General features: G+C 33.8%; 4 protein-coding genes across 4 annotated transcripts; 3 read left to right on the top strand and 1 right to left on the bottom strand.

Moving 5' to 3' along the window:
* Positions 1 to 62: 62 nt before the first annotated feature.
* Positions 63 to 9,619, bottom strand: LOC124453051. Its single transcript, XM_047003750.1, has 13 exons — positions 9,179 to 9,619; positions 8,294 to 8,472; positions 7,667 to 7,829; positions 7,319 to 7,510; positions 6,865 to 7,095; positions 6,221 to 6,378; positions 4,738 to 4,912; positions 4,311 to 4,399; positions 3,435 to 3,660; positions 2,627 to 2,747; positions 2,442 to 2,466; positions 2,189 to 2,310; positions 63 to 2,108 (listed from the first exon to the last, which is right to left on the bottom strand). Exons 1-12 carry the CDS (start codon positions 9,276 to 9,278, stop codon positions 2,227 to 2,229), a joined length of 1,743 nt encoding a protein of 580 aa, XP_046859706.1. The 5' UTR covers positions 9,279 to 9,619; the 3' UTR covers positions 63 to 2,108; positions 2,189 to 2,226.
* An 803-nt stretch (positions 9,620 to 10,422) lies between these two features.
* On the top strand, positions 10,423 to 12,180 carry LOC124452559 (riboflavin-binding protein-like). The gene is made up of 3 exons (XM_047003114.1): positions 10,423 to 10,760; positions 11,333 to 11,572; positions 11,753 to 12,180. The coding sequence occupies exons 1-3, from the start codon at positions 10,500 to 10,502 to the stop codon at positions 11,966 to 11,968; spliced, it is 717 nt and encodes a 238-aa protein (XP_046859070.1). The 5' UTR covers positions 10,423 to 10,499; the 3' UTR covers positions 11,969 to 12,180.
* A 621-nt stretch (positions 12,181 to 12,801) lies between these two features.
* Positions 12,802 to 16,088, top strand: LOC124452557 (riboflavin-binding protein-like). The gene is made up of 6 exons (XM_047003112.1): positions 12,802 to 12,956; positions 13,539 to 13,778; positions 13,955 to 14,107; positions 14,628 to 14,824; positions 15,245 to 15,484; positions 15,665 to 16,088. Exons 2-6 carry the CDS (start codon positions 13,760 to 13,762, stop codon positions 15,878 to 15,880), a joined length of 825 nt encoding a protein of 274 aa, XP_046859068.1. The 5' UTR covers positions 12,802 to 12,956; positions 13,539 to 13,759; the 3' UTR covers positions 15,881 to 16,088.
* A 424-nt stretch (positions 16,089 to 16,512) lies between these two features.
* On the top strand, positions 16,513 to 18,414 carry LOC124452558 (riboflavin-binding protein-like). Its single transcript, XM_047003113.1, has 3 exons — positions 16,513 to 16,848; positions 17,267 to 17,512; positions 17,814 to 18,414. The coding sequence occupies exons 1-3, from the start codon at positions 16,612 to 16,614 to the stop codon at positions 18,060 to 18,062; spliced, it is 732 nt and encodes a 243-aa protein (XP_046859069.1). The 5' UTR covers positions 16,513 to 16,611; the 3' UTR covers positions 18,063 to 18,414.
* The last annotated feature ends 276 nt before the right edge of the window (positions 18,415 to 18,690 follow it).

Raw genomic sequence — 18,690 nt, 5'->3', positions numbered from 1 at the left:
GAAACTTGTATTACAAATTTATCAATGAAGTTACATCAGCCCATTCATCTAAGCAATTTTCATACTCGTGGCGTGGTAAACATGTTAAGTTAATATTTGCAACTACAACATATTTAACCAATCAGAATGCTCATAAAACAACACCGATTGGTTCAATGTATTACAGGATATGATACTAATTAATTCATAATATTGCATTATATATCGTTATAATATTTTACATGTATTCTTTAATCATGAAACTCGCCATACATCGGAATGACAATGTTACACGACTATTGTAATGACGATTGGAAAACATGAAGCAAAGTTGAAAGAAAAATTGTGTAATATTTAGTGCTACGGTACTAATTCACAACTGTATTTTTTTTTAAATTGACTTACGATGCTTCAAGCCAAGTGGCCGTAACTAACGAAAAAAAAACAGGCAAACTTTCGCCACAAGGGTACACAATCATCTTTCCTTCAAGTTCCAGCCATGAAAGAAAATTTATACATACTTAGTTACAAAGGCTTTAGCTAAAACGAGGGAAATTAAATGTCCCACAGACGCACACAAAGTATGTTTTTGTGTTGTTTTACCCTTTTCTCCACACTTTTGAACAGAATTAACTATCTTTGGGTGAAATGTCGGGCTTGTCAAAAATCGACTGAACTGAGAGAATTTATCAAAATGCTTAAAATTACCACAAAATTATACTTTAAATGTCACTATTCCAAAATAGGTGGCAGAAGCCCATTTTGGAACGATAATGTACGATTATTCAACTAAATTAGAGAGGGAGGGAACTCTCTATTTCAGTGAGAATAATTTTACTGAAACGTATTGAAGCGTATTTTAGCGCTTTAAAATCGAAAATTATCGTGGTAATCTTATTTTTAAATGTAATGTAGAAATTTCTGCGTTATGAACATAAACTCATTTCTACTAGTTAATTGTTGTCGTTTTCAATTCTCAAATAAAATTTTACCCCTTCTAAGTAGCATAAGATTACGGGGGCAAACATTCCAGGGCGGGATTTTTTCACCAACTCACAATGAAAGCCCAATTTTTCAATTTTAAAATTTTCATGGAAGCCAACCCCAGTCCCACGGTCCCATACTCCAATGCCAAGTGCAAAGTTCAACATAAATAAAGTAAAAGTTGACTATGTATCAACAATAATCACAAATCTTCTGCAAACACTCGAGCAAACAGTTGAAAACGTACCAAAAAACGACGTTCTCAATCGCTAACCGCTGTCCTCGTTGATTGCATCTAAAAGACAAACTTAAATGACTTCAGTTCATGGCTAACATTCTTACAAACCACTTTATCGTCGAGCAGCTCAACAAAAAAACAAACCATCTTTATAAATGTTGAGCTCCCATCTGTTGTAGGTCTAAAAGATCAGAGTAAAAACACAAACTAATACCTTCATCTTGAATCTCGTAGCGGTCTGAAACATTTCTCTTCTAAAAAAAAAGGACTACAAACATAGTACCCATACTATAGAACAATAACTGATACCTCAACCTGGATCTTCTAGTTACCTTTACCAGTTGTACTCTAAAATATTTATCATAAAAAGGAATTTAATCCTGTATATTGTACCCATTTTTTATCACACGCTAAACAAGTGCTTGCAGAAGATGTTGTTAATTTAGTTAATTAGCTGTTATCACTTGAGTTGTGTTCTTTGAAACAAACGCTTTCGTGAAAATAAAATTGTCACGAGAAAGTAAAATGACATTTAAATATACTGTTGACAGCATACGGTTATAACATCCCTCAATGTCACAGTCGTATACTGTCATTAAACGTCACAACATTGCTGTTTAATAAGACTATTGCATAAAAAAGATTTTGCAACATTCTGCCTGCATATTGCAACTTCTTAAGGCAAAACATATTAAAGTCACATGCAAATTAATTATTCTATCATTTTATGCACACAATGCTTTGACATCCTTCAACTTCATGGAGGTATCCTTATATTAGCTTTAATATCGGTTGGTCGCCATTCGTGCATCCATCCATCCATTTGCAAGCATTTTTTCTTATACATCGGTTATCATATGCATGCGTACTGACTGAACATACGAGCATCAGAAATCTGGAAACAACGCTGGGATTAAAGAAAAAAAGAAATATTTCAGATAAACGAAAAGTTTAAATACAATGTACTTCACGCGACGATTAAATTACCTTGAAAATACGATCCTTTATAGTCAGCAGCATCACTCCTAACCAAGAATTGAGTAATTATTTACACGGCTCATCTCGTTTTCCTCGTTTGTATCGCAATAATCTTCACCGGGGAATTGGAGCTAAAAGAAAAACAAAACGTTTAACTACTATACGCTGATCATTCACGCAATTGCATGATTTTTTTTCAATTATCCACATATCAAAATATGTGATGTTGTCCGCAATAAGAGAAACAAAACACAGAATATACCTCTTCCAAAGGAGGTTTTCTTTTTCTGAAAAAAAGAAAAAGTCATCAAGAGATAGAACCTTTACTTAAGATAATTTATAACAACATCTTTCTTCTTTAAACAAAAATATTTAAAAAAAAATTTATGATGAAACGAGCTGATTTATTTTTACTGATCAATGGCTGCTACATTTAGAGGTACTTACTTGCAGCAACAGTAGACAATCAATAAAATACACAGGAGGAAAATAACCCCACACCCAACACCAAGTCCTACTTCCAATGCATACTTCCATGATGAATCGGAGAACTGTGTATCGTGAAGAGCTTAAACAACAAAGCAATAAAGAAAAAACTTGCTCATCAAAAACGTAGATATGATAAAGTTTTCATGAGTGTAAATAGGGAAAATGGGCAATAAAAACTATAGGTCAGTGTATGTAGTGATGAATGAACAACAGAGAACAAGAACAGTCTTTACACTATCTAAAATATGAACTAAGCTAACGTGTGTCAGTGTAGGTAGTGATGAATGAACAACAGAGAACAAGAACAGTCTTTACACTACCTAAAATATAAACTAAGATAACTAAAGTGATGAATGACTATCTAAGCTAACGTGTGTCAGTGTAGGTAGTGATGAATGAACAACAGAGAACAAGAACAGTCTTTACACTATCTAAAATATAAACTAAGATAACGTGTGTCAGTGTAGGTAGTGATGAATGAACAACAGAGAACAAGAACAGTCTTTACACTATCTAAAATATAAACTAAGATAACGTGTGTCAGTGTAGGTAGTGATGAATGAACAACAGAGAATAAGAACAGTCTTTACACTGTCTAAAATATAAACTAAGATAACGTGTGTCAGTGTAGGTAGTGATGAATGAACAACAGAGAACAAGAACAGTCTTTACACTGCCTAAAATATAAACTAAAATAACGTGTGTCAGTCAGCAACTTCTATAACTGTCATAACTAACTTTTAAAAAAATCTCCCATCAAACTTACCATATGGCATAAAATAAATTTTACTGAAGTTGCTACAGCTGCTGTTGACATGTATACAGGCACGTACTTGAAACGAATAACCTTTATCGCAATCCAAGTTATTCACAGTATATCTTGTGATATTGGGAAGAGTTAATTCAACCACGGAAGCTTGAGGCTGCTTTGTTACGTAATACTTTAAAATGATGCTTCTTATAATTCCCTTTCTCAAATGAAGCGGTGGTAACTACATGAAATGTTAAAAAACTCTTTAGATTTGACTAGTTTTTATTTTTCAAAACCAACACTATCAAAATATCTATTCACAACTTTTTCATGGGTAAAAGATGGTGACAGTGTAAAATTTTTACACTGTGATAGGTGGATTTACAACGTTAGAATTTTTAAAGTAAATGGTTTGAGCCCGGGAGTATCGTTACATGTTTGTAAATGATGATCGCCCAGGTTGGTGTAGTCCTGAGAAGGACTGTTTTTGTTGTTGTTGACTGACGTTTCGACAACCTTAGCGGTAGTCATCTTCAGAGTCAAATGAGGAGTAAACGTCAGGTTAGCCGTATTTGTTATCTGGTTCTTACGTCATTGTATTGTGTGTAATCCGTGCTCGTATCAGTCGTCTGCTGGTGGATTTGACAATCTGAATAGCCTCTTGTGTGTTCAACGGGGACTTAATTCTAAGTCCTGCCGGAACGAGTTAGAATTTTTAATGGTTAAAGACAGCGACCGTCTAACCACAATGCGATAGATGGAGATAGAATGGATGGTGATGTTTTGTGTAAGTAAGAGTTCTGGAAAGAAATACCAGGTGGAAGAGAATGCATAAAACTATTGTCATTCATTAACAAGTGATGCCGAAAACAATCATACAATCATACGTACCTTCCACGATATCGATACGTTTCTTTTGTTTTTCGCACATTTGTTTGAGCCTTCGATGGTGCCAACAAAATCTGGAGGTGAAGTCGCCACTGAAAAAAAGCCTTTGATCAACTTTGATACGACCAACAAACTAGCTTGTGTTTTATATGTTTTACATAATTTGTAGCAGTGAAATCATTAAACGTTGAAAGGATGTACAACCAAGACATATGATATAGTTATCACACAAGAAATCAGACATTACTTCGGAATATCACTTATCGACACTAAGGTATTCAACAAAATTTGAGATAAAACTAATCAAAAGAAGTGAATGAAATGGTTTTGTCACGATAATAACAATATTATTATCATTCCTGAAATCTTTTCACGACATATCAAATTTCAAAAGAACAATGAGTTTGTAAGAAGACCCCTCAATATGTACCTTCAGGTGTGTAAAATTGATGTGTGGTTATCTCACTCTTCTTTAAATTACTTTCAGATGTAAACTGTATTGTGTATCTTGAAAATGGTTCAAGTTTTGAGAAAATGAGCGTATCCTCCACAAAGTCTTCCTCGCCATAGGGTGGGAAGTTCAAAAAGCCGTATTTTTTCACTTCCTTTAATGATAAGAAACAAAGCACTTTAATAATACAGACATGGCAATGAAATACCTCAGTATCAACATAAAATCACTTCTGACAAAGACTGCATGACACAAGAACTCAAGTTCACTTCTGACGAAGACAATAGACTGGAGTAGCTATATACGGACTCCAGATGAAGACAATAGACTGGAGTAGCTATATACGGACTCCAGATGAAGACAATAGACTCGAGTAGCTATATACGGACTCCAGATGAAGACAATAGACTCGAGTAGCTATATACGGACTCCAGATGAAGACAATAGACTCGAGTAGCTATATACGGACTCCAGATGAAGACAATAGACTCGAGTAGCTATATACGGACTCAGATGAAGACAATAGACTGGAGTAGCTATATACGGACAGATGAAGACAATAGACTCGAGTAGCTATATACGGACTCCAGATGAAGACAATAGACTGGAGTAGCTATATACGGACTCAGATGAAGACAATAGACTCGAGTAGCTATGTACGGACTCCAGATGAAGACAATAGACAGGAGTAGCTATATACGGACTCAGATGAAGACAATAGACTCGAGTAGCTATATACGGACTCCAGATGAAGACAATAGACTCGAGTAGCTATATACGGACTCCAGATGAAGACAATAGACTCGAGTAGCTATGTACGGACTCCAGATGAAGACAATAGACTGGAGTAGCTATGTACGGACTCCAGATGAAGACAATAGACTGGAGTAGCTATGTACGGACTCCAGATGAAGACAATAGACTCGAGTAGCTATATACGGACTCCAGATGAAGACAATAGACTGGAGTAGCTATATACGGACTCCAGATGAAGACAATAGACTCGAGTAGCTATGTACGGACTCCAGATGAAGACAATAGACTGGAGTAGCTATGTACAGACTCAGATGAAGACAATAGACTCGAGTAGCTATATACGGACTCCAGATGAAGACAATAGACTGGAGTAGCTATATACGGACTCCAGATGAAGACAATAGACTGGAGTAGCTATATACGGACTCCAGATGAAGACAATAGACAGGAGTAGCTATATACGGACTCCAGATGAAGACAATAGACAGGAGTAGCTATATACGGACTCCAGATGAAGACAATAGACAGGAGTAGCTATATACGGACTCCAGATGAAGACAATAGACTGGAGTAGCTATATACGGACTCCAGACGAAGACAACAGACAGGAGTAGCTATATACGGACTCCAGATGAAGACAACACTGCATTGAAATTAGAACTGAACTAATTCTAAAAAAACAGTCTAAAAAAGTATCTACAATTACCGTGGAAACAGAATTTTTCAATAGTTGTACAATGATCGTAGTAGCGACCGATTCTAAGCAAGTTTTAGCCAGCCGCCAGTGCAATTGTACTTTGATATCATCTTCATCTTGACTTAGAATAGTAACATCGAAAAGTTGTGGCCTCTCAAACGAAAAACCTAGATAAACACACAAAAAAAAAACAAAGAAACTCTAAAAACTGATAACGTATATACAAACTAAATGCACAATAGTTGAAAATGAATATAGCAAATTTACTTAATTTATAAATTTATTCTTCATTTTAAAATCCACAAGTAGGAATTCGTGAGCTTAGTTGATATTAAAACAAAATATTTGACAATTAAGTGTAATCTCTTTTTAAAATCGAGCCATTATGAATTTCTTCTACTTACCAAAGAGGAAATTTTGATTGGACAAACAGGGGAAAAACGACACTTTCTAAAGTAGATTAAATTGTTCCCTTTGCTTGAGAGGCTTACAGAAGAACAGTTTAGCAGTTTTCTCTTTATAATTATGCAAACTGAGAGAAACGAGATTTATCACTACAATGTAAGCTGAAGGTCTGGTGCATTGAACTGGAAGAATGATCTTCTCCATGAATTTTCGATTTTATAAACATAAAAAAAGAAAAATTACGTTACCACTGTGCAATCGTATTCCTTTAGACCGAATTATCCGTTGACCTTCGCCATAGTCAGCAACGTACTGAACATAAGGGAAATTACTGCGCCAAGGTCTACAAACGTCCAGATAGATGGCGCATCTAAACTGATATCTCTTACTATCCCACGATATCTTGAGAGGCTTACGGACGTTTAAGAAATCATTATCGCGAAATTCATGCCAGTTTTTCTCCAGTAGTGTAACCTCTCCTGAAAACATAATAGCAATTTTTATAAATTGTAAAATTGCAATTTGTCTGTGATGTAGTATCTTCATCAAACATAATGTGATATTTGATATGTCTTTTCACCATCTAGGAATGAACTGATGTTGAAACTTCCATCTATTTATGCTCCAATCTAGATTTTTGGCCTTGTCAACACATATTAGCTTAGAAAATAAAAAGGCAACAAAACAACAAATAAAACACACCTTTGGCTGAATGATTGCGATATTGGTAACGTGCTAGGCAAACAGTGTAGACGTTTTTACAAGCACGTGGATAATTTCTTGAAGAGCAGAGACTGACATTATAATAAATAGGCAAAGATGAATGACGAGCTTCTTCGACGACTGACCAATCTATGTTTAAATATCCTTTACTACCACTAACCAAAAATAAATCTAAACATGAAAAATTTACGTAGTAAATTATGATGCAAATCTCTGTGAATGTTATTTTAAAACGACTTCATAAAGCATATCATCATAAAAGTTGAACGTCAATTTTTCTTCTTAAGAACTTCTTTGGCCCAAATCTTGTACAAATTATATTCTTACTTTTATCAAAGATTCTGATGACGTCAAAAGTAGTATTGAGCTCCTTGTGAAACGATGATTTAATGTAAACTTTCAGGTTAAGAACGTAATTCCTCCCTGCTCTCACATTTTTCAATACATACATAAAACTGTTATTGCTAACAGAATCAATGACAAGTTTCGTCTAGAGTAAGAATAAAAAAATTGGAGCTTAGTACTTAGAACTACAATGTTAATTCATGTTAAAAACAATTAAACAAACTAAACAAATGTAAAATATGCAAGTAGGATGCCTAGTACATAGATACAGTCATCAGATGCACATCTTCCAAAAAAACTGGTTAAATAACAACGATCTGGGATCAACTTTTGAAATGTCTTTATTTAATAAAAATGCCAAAAATTTTAGATAAGCCAGCCTTTTTTGTTCTCTATTGGCCACACTGTCACATTTCCCTAATGTTTCTCCCCGTGACAATATTTTATTATCCTGTATAATCCACACCATCTAATTAGAAAATGAAATCTTTGCTCAGTTTTTCTCGCAATCTTTTACAAAAGAACTCAAAAATAAACAACCAAATCTTAATCATTAGAAGATTATTATGATTTACAATAGAGAGATTTACAACAGTTTAAAAAACTTACTATGTTTTTGACAACACTTTGATAATAAGTGACGAGAATCTTGAATGTTGGTACAATGGTGGTATTTCTGGGTGAAATTGTTGTATGCCATCGCAATGTCACATTGTAGTGTCTTTTGGAGATATCTGTTGGAGAGCCTTGGATGGTAGAGATATTAGATATATCAACTTGGACAATACCTGCATTTCAAGAAAAAACAATGAGATACATCAATGTTAAGATTTTTGGCCTATAAATATTGTTTTGAAATTGAAACCTGGGTTCTAATACCTTTAGTCAAGTAATTTTTGTTGAAATTAAGAAGTTTATTGATTAGGAGTAGCTTTATGTTGACATTTCCATAAAAATTTTCACATTGTTTTTAAGTTTTAGCAGAACTGATAAAAAAAACAAAAATCACAGGATTTCGTACATCAGTTTTTCAATGTTTAATATCAGTAATATTTTCATAAGTAATCAATGTTAATATAATGATGTAAAATAAAATTCAATTACAGCATTAATTTTCAATGTTTTTGCTACATTTAATGATGAACATAGAGCAGTAAAGCTATATATACAACGTACTAGCACAGTAAAAATATTGCATACATAACTTTACCTAACCAACAACCATAACCAAAATATTTAAACTATTGACCAGTACCAGCACTGTCTGCTTAACTGCAAACCAGTCCACATTTGTCTCATGCTTATTTCTGTACAGAAAGGATTCACCTGACTACACACACAACAATCACACTAAACTAAATTAACTAAAACTCTAAAACAATAAACATCAAATGCATAATAATATTAACAAAATCAAAATGCTATTGACTCTTGGAATGAACTCTTTCACATTCACATAACTAATTTATCAAATTGATAATCGTGCACACATACCTTCGACGATACTTGTAAAGAAGATTGGAAAAAACACGGCAAAGAAGATAATTCTTGTGTTTTTAAAGTATCCATTTTTTCCTTTAAACTGCACCGGCATACTACAGTAACATTACATGCAGTTTATCAAACGTTTATTGATATATTCGTGTAAGTGCTTAACGTTTATAATCGAAAATAGAGTAAAGCCGGAAAAAATGTTGACTGGACTTCCTGGAAAGTTGCTCATCTACACTTTCCGGTATAATTTGTGTTCATAATTGTAGTTTTTCAGCCGTCATTTATTGATTCATTTTCGATTCCAAAGCGTCTTGCAATGCTTCCATGACTCGTAAATCATACAATATCATTCTTTTGCAAGGAGCAGTTATCAACATTGTGTTTCTTTCTGTTATAACCAACAGTCATATGTAAGCTATAGTAATAAATGATTATGTATAACCAAACTACTGCCTCTTTATAAGCAGTGGATTAAGGTTGGTCAGCGGTTTCGAATCAACAACTCACATAGGCACCATTACAGTGGTGAAATGTAAAATGTTACGATAATGGTGAAAAATTATCAGTTCAAATTTTCTTTCAGTATCAATATCAATACTATCACTTATCCATGATATATAAAGATTTCTTATTTTTTCCATACAAATTGTCACCGCACAGTGAGGACAAACTGAGGAAAATTTACTAATAAGTGGTTCTAATTACATCACTGACTTTTACTTGTTCATAAATTTGTTGTTTCTACGACCATAGTATAACATAAAGAAAATTTTTGACAGCATGACCAATCAAAACATAGCGTTTTGTAATAGCTCTTTCCCTAACAATAATTAGTTATTACTTATAAAGTATCTCACATGTCATTCAACAATAGTCAACGAGTCGTCATGATATTATTTTGAAACTGTGTTCAACATTATATATTTGTGGTTTCCTAAGGCTTGTCATTCGTCAACAGTTCATCCAAAGTTCATTTATTTCTCCACCATTTTAGTAGCTACTATTGATTAATGGTGTTCCTGGTTTTTTTTTATGAATTTGGAATCTTGTGTTGGATTATCTGCAGTGCGATTTCCCTATAACTAAGCATTATTTTGAAGTTAAAATTTTATTAATTAGGACCACTAAATTCTTTAGACAAGGTTGTCGGTTGACAATATACTATAGAAATGTACGCAATCCTTTTCTTTCACTCGGAATTTAAATTATGCATTAGATGATTTTGACTTTTGAAACATTGAGTGGGTGTGAGTGACAAAAGTGTTTCTCTTTGCTTTGAGGAGTTTCATTTCATCGCTTACGTAACGTTTACATCACGCAAATGACACAGAGAGAAAGTTTAATAATGTCTGCGATAATTCTGTTTTTTCTTTTTGCTGGTCTAACAAATGCAAACGGCGAAAAGTGCTTGCCAACATCATTTCATAAAATGAGATCGTCGCCAGCAAATACAGAATATTTGGAATGCAAAGCATGGAGTTCAGACACTTGTTGTACAGCAAATTTCACAACCCAGTTGAACAAAACTCGACTGCGCGATTTGTATGGCTTTCATTGGGGTCACTGCAAAAATATTTCACAAGTAAGTTTCTTAATATCCTCAGCTAACGTTTACCTGCTGATTTCTTACAACCCAAAATCGCAAAACCTTCAACTACTTTAAGGTGATATAACTATTGTATTATAATGGTGTACATATGGGCGATGTTATAGCCTATGGGTAAAGGAAGACTAAGTATTTATTGTTAGTTATAACATTTTTATATCACATTTGTGCAAAATAAGTGTTTTGTAAAAGAATACTTTATAAATGCTAATGCAGCGTTACCGGCTTAAATTTGGCAAAAGCCCAAGCATTCTCCAATAAAAATATTCAAACTTTTGTTTTCAAGCTCACATGATTTGCACAGTTATACCCCCAACAGGTTTTAAGTAAGGTGCCAGCCCTTGTTTGATATTGAATTTTATCAGTGAAAAGTGTTCGTTGGTCGATTTCCTTCTTTAAAACAAACATCAAACTTCCCTTTCAGTCCCGTAATTAAGTTTTTCAAAAAAAATCCCAACCACTTGCAATGATTGGATAAAATTCAAGCATTTTATTTCCATCTAATTTCATTATCGATCTGCTGTAACTACGAATTTATTGATTCACAGAAATGTGAGAGATTCCTCCTCGATGAAGAATGTTTCTATCAATGTGAACCACGATTATACAGATGGCATGTAGCCAATGGAACAATAAAAAATGTCCCAATATGTGGTGATTTTTGTAATGCTTGGTATGAAGCTTGTAAGGACGATGAAACTTGTGTTGAAAATTGGGTGACTGGTTTCAATTATTCAAATTCAATGTACTCTTGTCCGAACAATTCAGTATGCCGTACATTTGCACAGGTAAGTCGCAATACAATTTGACTATTTTCTGCAACTGAAGACCTCAGTATGAAGAAGTGCTCTTTCATTTACATTTCGTTGACAAATATACTTGAGTCTTTACAAAGAGTGTCTTATGCAAGTATAGTGACTTATTTTCTTTCGTACTAATTAATTAAATGTATTATTGAAATGAATTAGTGGTACGGCAGTGGAGAAGGATTATGCAACAAAATGTGGGGTACATCATTTCGTTATGTGGACCCAAAGTGTCCTTGCTCAAGAATGGATGGACCAATACCGGCTAATGTGAATGAAAACTCGACATGCTCCGCCGGTAACACCATATCGCAGTTAACATGGAAATGGTCTTTTCAAGGACTTTATCTTATTCTTTTTGTCATTGTAATCTTGTAATCAAGTAATGAATATGCGATGGTTATTTATTAATGCACAAAATAACACAAAAATTCAGTTAACCTAGTTCTTTGCTGCCCATACGTATTTATAATGACATACAAAATGAGTGAGTTACTCTGATTATATAACTAAGCGATTGGATTATAGTTGTACTCAGCACTTAAAATGTTTGAATGGATGATTGGAACAATAAAAAAATAAAACTCTAATGAAATATTATCTTTATCAAGAGTTCTTTGCAGATGAAGGAATACATCCTAATTGCCTTTGATGTAAAGCAACTATTTAGAACACAGACAGAAATATGTCAACCATAACAAGAAAGTTATATAAGTTCCAAACATGGCGAAGCATGATACTTTTCTGAAAAAATATGACAACATGCTTTAGAAAAAAGCAGATAGAAACAAATATATTTGACATCTAACAAAAGAAGACTTCCACAGAAATTATGGCGAAGGTTACTAAGGAAATTATTTTAACAATTACTTGATGACGTTCAATGAAATGAATAATCGAATGCTAATCAGGTTACGACGTAAAAAGGAACACAAGTCAAGAGCCTTGATTTTAATTAATGCCAATTTCTATTGAAGAAACTGCTCAAATCAACATCATGAAGATATTGCAGTTTGTTATCCTGCTTGCCACTATTACAGAGATAAAAATGGACGTCTGCCTTCCAGGTCCATTTCATAAAAGAATCTCGTCAAAAGCGACCGTAGAATACGCAGCATATATGTCAAGCTTACAGTGAAGATACTTGTTGCACTCCAGAATTTGTATAGAAAATACGATGGGAGAAAAGTGCTTGCCAACATCATTTCATAAAAGGAGATCGTCGCCAGCAACTACAGAATATTTGGAATGCAAAGCATGGAGTTCAGACACTTGTTGTACAGCAAATTTCACAACCCAGTTGAACAAAACTCGACTACGCGATTTGTATGGCTTTCATTGGGGTCACTGCAAAAATATTTCACAGGTAAGTTTCTTAATATCCTCAGCTAACGTTTTCTGCTGATTTCTTGCAACCCAAAATCGCAAAACCTTCAACTGCTCTAAGGTTATATAAGTATTGTGTTATAATGGTGTACATATGGGCGATGTTATAGCCTATGGGTAACGGAAGACTAAGTATTTATTGTTAGTTATAACATTTTTATATCACATATGTGCAAAATAAGTGTTTTGTAAAAGAATACTTTATAAATGCTAATGCAGCGTTACCGGCTTAAATTCGGCAAAAATCCCAAGCATTCTCCAATAAAAATATTCAAACTTTTGTTTTCAAGCTCTCATGATTTGCGCAGTTATACCCCAACAGGTCTTAAGTAAGGTGCCAGTCCTCGTTTGATATTGAATTTTATCAGTGAAAAGTGTTCATTGGTCGATTTCCTTCTTTAAAACAAACATCAAACTTCCCTTTCAATAATCAAAAAATTCCGTAATTAAGTCTTTAAAAAAAAATCCCAACCACTTGCAATGATTGGATAAAATTCAAGCATTTTATTTCCATCTAATTTCATTATTGATCTGCTGTAACTACGAATTTACTGATTTACAGAAATGTGAGAGATTCCTCCTCGATGAAGAATGTTTCTATCAATGTGAACCACGATTATACAGATGGCATGTAGCCAATGGAGCAATAAAAAATGTCCCAATATGTGGTGATTTTTGTAATGCTTGGTATGAAGCTTGTAAGGACGATGAAACTTGTGTTGAAAATTGGGTGACTGGTTTCAATTATTCAAGTTCAATGTACTCTTGTCCGAAAAATTCAGTATGCCGTACATTTGCACAGGTAAGTCGCAATACAATTTGAATATTTTCTACAACTGAAGACCTCAGTATGAAGTGCTCTTTCATTACATTTAGTTGACAAATATACTTGAGTCTTTACAAAGAGTGTCTTATACAAGTATAGTGACTTATTTTCTTTCGTACTAATTAATTAAATGTATTATTGAAATGAATTAGTGGTACGGCAGTGGAGAAGGTTGTGCAACAAAATGTGGGGTACATCATTTCGTTATGTGGATCCAAAGTGTCCTTGCTCAAGAATGGATGGACCAATACCAGCTAATGTGAATGAAAACTCGACATGCTCCATCAACAGCATCACACCAACACGTAATTTTTATTTAATCATGACATCCTCAGCTTGAGTAGATTTCAACGGACAAAACAAACTATACAACGTCAGAATGACATTTATTCGTTACATTCCCCCATCGATTGTTACTATATTGAAAGTTTGAAACGGTATATATATTTTTAAAATATAAGACCAACAGAAAAATTTAACACGGAGAAAACTGAATTCGATTCTCGTTTCATGAATCTACAGTCTAGAATCATTTATTGTTTATACGTATTTGACCATATTAAGTAGAAAATGTGAAGTTTGTAATTCCACCATGTTCTAAAAAGCATGACTATTATCATGACATAAATCCTATAATAAATTATTTCATCAGCCAATTTTACGCATATTTAATGTGTTCGGTTGATCAGCATCTTAAGTTACAAAATTTAAGAAGTTCTGTTTTATTGGTTTCATTCCATCGCTTACATTACGTTAACATCATGAAAACGACAAAGAAAAAATTTATGTCTTCATTACTTTTACTCTTAATATATGTTTGTATAGAAAATACGATGGGAGAAAAGTGCTTGCCAACATCATTTCATAAAATGAGATCGTCGCCAGCAAATACAGACTACTTGGAATGCAAAGCATGGAGTTCAGACACTTGTTGTACAGCAAATTTCACAACCCAGTTGAACAAAACTCGACTACGCGATTTGTATGGCTTTCATTGGGGTCACTGTAAAAATATTTCACAGGTAAGTAATCCACAGCTTTTCATCTTTTATACCACAAACTTATGGCGATTCATGTCTTATCGTGTTTGGTAATTTAACACAGCATTTGCTACAACAATCTATGGAAAATTGCATTTTTTCTATTGGAACATTTAACAATTTTTCTCAAAAATGAAAAATTTCCAAGTATCCCGAGATTGACGTATTCTAAATAAAAAATACCGTAATTTTGGGATAAAATTTCGTATTTACAACACAAAAGCATGTGTTGAGAATCATATGAATCATTAATGATGTTTATGTCGGGGGGGAGGGTTGATATTTTGCCTGTAATCGCTAGTTTATTGTGATATAAAAGCTCGAGGCAGCAAAAAGGGGGGTGATTGGTTAAAATCTTCTTATAAGAAAATGTAAGCTGCTAACGAGTTTATTGATTCATAGAAATGTGAGAGATTCCTCCTCGATGAAGAATGTTTCTATCAATGTGAACCACGATTATACAGATGGCATGTAGCCAATGGAACAATAAAAAATGTCCCAATATGTGGTGATTTTTGTAATGCTTGGTATGAAGCTTGTAAGGACGATGAAACTTGTGTTGAAAATTGGGTGACTGGTTTCAATTATTCAAGTTCAATGTACTCTTGTCCGAAAAATTCAGTATGCCGTACATTTGCACAGGTAAGTCGCAATACAATTTGAGTATTTTCTGCAACTGAAGACCTCAGTATGAAGAAGTGCTCTTGCATTTACATTTCGTTGACAAATATACTTGAGTCTTTACAAAGAGTGTCTTATACAAGTATAGTGACTTATTTTCTTTCGTACTAATTAATTAAATGTATTATTGAAATGAATTAGTGGTATGGCAGTGGAGAAGGATTGTGCAACAAAATGTGGGGTACATCATTTCGTTATGTGGACCCAAAGTGTCCTTGCTCAAGAATGGATGGACCAATACCGGCTAATGTGAATGAAAACTCGACATGCTCCGCCGGTAACACCATATCGCAGTTAACATGGAAATGGTCTTTTCAAGGACTTTATCTTATTCTTCTTGTCATTGTAATCTTGTAATCAAGTAATGAATATGCGGTGGTTATTTATTAATGCACAAAATAACACAAAAATTCACTTAACCTAGTTCTTTGCTGCCCATACGTATTTATAATGACATACAAAATGAGTGAATTACTCTGATTATATAACTAAGCGATAGGATTATAGTTGTACTCAGCACTTGGGTTTAAATGGATGATTGAACAATAAAAAAATAAAGCTCTAATGAAATATTATCTTTATTAAGAGTTCTCTACAGATGAAGTATGAATCCCTTGTTAGGTACGATTACAAAATACAATGAATTAATTTCATTTATTGCCCATTAAGTATGAAGATGTGGACACAATTCTTTTATATATAATCTGGAAGGAATACATCCTAATTGCCTTTGATGTAAAGCAACTATTTAGAACACAGACAGAAATATGTCTACCATAACAAGAAAGTTATATGAGTTCCAAACATGGCGAAGCATGATACTTTTCTGAAAAAATATGGCAACATGCTTTAGAAAAAAGCAGATAGAAACAAATATGTTTGACATCTAACAAAAGAAGACTTCCACAGAAATTATGGCGAAGGTTACTAAGGAAATTATTTTAACAATTACTTGATGACGTTCAATGAAATGAATAATCGAATGCTAATCAGATTACGACGTAAATATGAACACAAGTCAAGAGTCTTGATTTTTAATTAATGCCAATTTCTATTGAAGAAACTGCTCAAATTTTAAAATCAACATCATGAAGATATTGCAGTTTGTTATCCTGCTTGCCACTATTACAGAGATAAAAATGGACATCTGCCTTCCAGGTCCGTTTCATAAAAGAATCTCGTCAAAGGCGACCGTAGAATACGCAGCATGCCAAGCCTACAGTGAAAACACTTGTTGTACTCCAGAATTTGCGAACGAGTTCAACAGAACACGACTTCGCCTGCTTTTAGGGTTTCATTGGGGCCACTGCAAGGATATTTCCAAGGTTAGGTATAATACAGACCAAATATATTGAAATTTCATGCTTGGCTGAACTTCAAGTATTAAGAATTATGTTTAATTTCTCAACTTGACTCCAAGAGTAACATGAAGTTTCACACATTTTGGCATGTAAAGTTCCAGAACAAAAGACTAGTAAAATTGTCAGTTTACATAAATAGTTTCTAATGTGTGTGAAGACACAGTATATGGAACAAAAAGGACACTTCATTGAAATTTTTTGTGTGATCATGCATGTGATAAGAATAATCGAAGTCAAACACATTTTCTGACCAATAGCAACATTGAAATGTTTTTTCTGTTAGTTTCACTTCATGATTAACAGGATTTAAAAATATTTTTTAATATTCCATCAAAACTATCAAAGTTTGTTTTTTCAAAAAGATCTCTATGTTTAAACATAGCAATGCGATGAATATCTCGTAAGAGCGTCTTGTACCCTCAACTGCGAACCTCGATTGATCCGATGGCAATCAAAAGTTAGTGATCTCAGAATAAGAAATGTGCCAATTTGTGGAGATTATTGTGATGCTTGGTTTGAAGCCTGCAAAAATGAGCAGACCTGTGTAGAGGAATGGCTGGATGACTTTGAATTCGCTAACTCAACATATTCCTGTCCTAAGAATTCAACATGTCGTACCTTTGAGCAGGTATATTTTACATTCAATCAAAGCTATGATCTCAGATTTACGCACGTTAGTTTGATGCATGCTCAGTAATGATCGAGAATAATAATAATTAAACATTACATTCTACCACAAGGCACAAAGTTCGATCGTCCAGGTTAGTGCACTCTTAGGAAGGTTATCGCTGTTCGCTGACGTTTCAACATTCTTACAGGTAACCGTCCCTACAGTCTTCAGGACTACACTAACCTGGACGATCAACATCAACTATAACGACACGATGACACGAGTGTATAAAATCATAATTTATTTTCTAATACCTTAGTGGTACGGTAATGGCACTGGATTGTGTAACAAACTTTTTGGTCAAAATTTGCGTTATGTGGACCCGAAATGTCCTTGCTCAAGAATGGACGGACCAATACCAGTTAATGTGAATGAAAATTCGACTTGTACGAAAAACAGCGTTACACCAACACAAACAATGACCTCCACAAACAACAGCGTTACAACGATACAATGGTCATCCAATTCCATATATCTCACGTTTGCTTTTATCGTGTTAATTAATTAACAAATGCGAAGTAATATGATAAAACAAGTTGTTTATACACTGACTTAACAATAAGTCGTTTACATATGCGGACATCGTTTAATGTTTCCTGCAAATATTTTATGTCACAAAATATATCATCAGGCCATTTAAATATAAATTTGATCATATAACTGGCAATAAAATTTCCAACTTGTCCTAAAGTTCTAAACCTCTAAACCTAGTTTGCATGACAATACAGAGGAATTAAATGCCAGGGGCTCCCCCTTTAGCATAAAACTAGAAATATTACTATGGAAAAGATTGTTTGGTTATAAAAAATAAATATGTACAGCAGTCAAGGGTGGTATAACAAAAACTGTTGCAGAAAATACTTTTGTTTTGTTTGTTTTTTTTTTACATGCGCAATTGCAACAAATTTTTTTACGTCAGTACGCTGACGTCAACATGGTGACGTCAACATGTATTTTAAATCCAAATTGTCATGTTATTATGGTTAACTATGTGTTATGTCTGTATGTGACATCTGTCTGATTTTTTTCTACCTTTCAGTTTTCCATAGCTTTTAATGTACACAATAAGAAGCACAATATTGCAATTAATTTGGTATGATTCCTGTGGAATTAAATAAAAATTCACAGTACAAAAC

The sequence above is a fragment of the Xenia sp. Carnegie-2017 genome, unplaced genomic scaffold (genome assembly GCF_021976095.1).
Source record: "Xenia sp. Carnegie-2017 unplaced genomic scaffold, XeniaSp_v1 HiC_scaffold_25, whole genome shotgun sequence".
Lineage (NCBI taxonomy): Eukaryota > Metazoa > Cnidaria > Anthozoa > Malacalcyonacea > Xeniidae > Xenia > Xenia sp. Carnegie-2017.
Note: the sequence above shows the minus strand (reverse complement) of the source record. Positions and strands in the feature narration are given on the sequence as shown.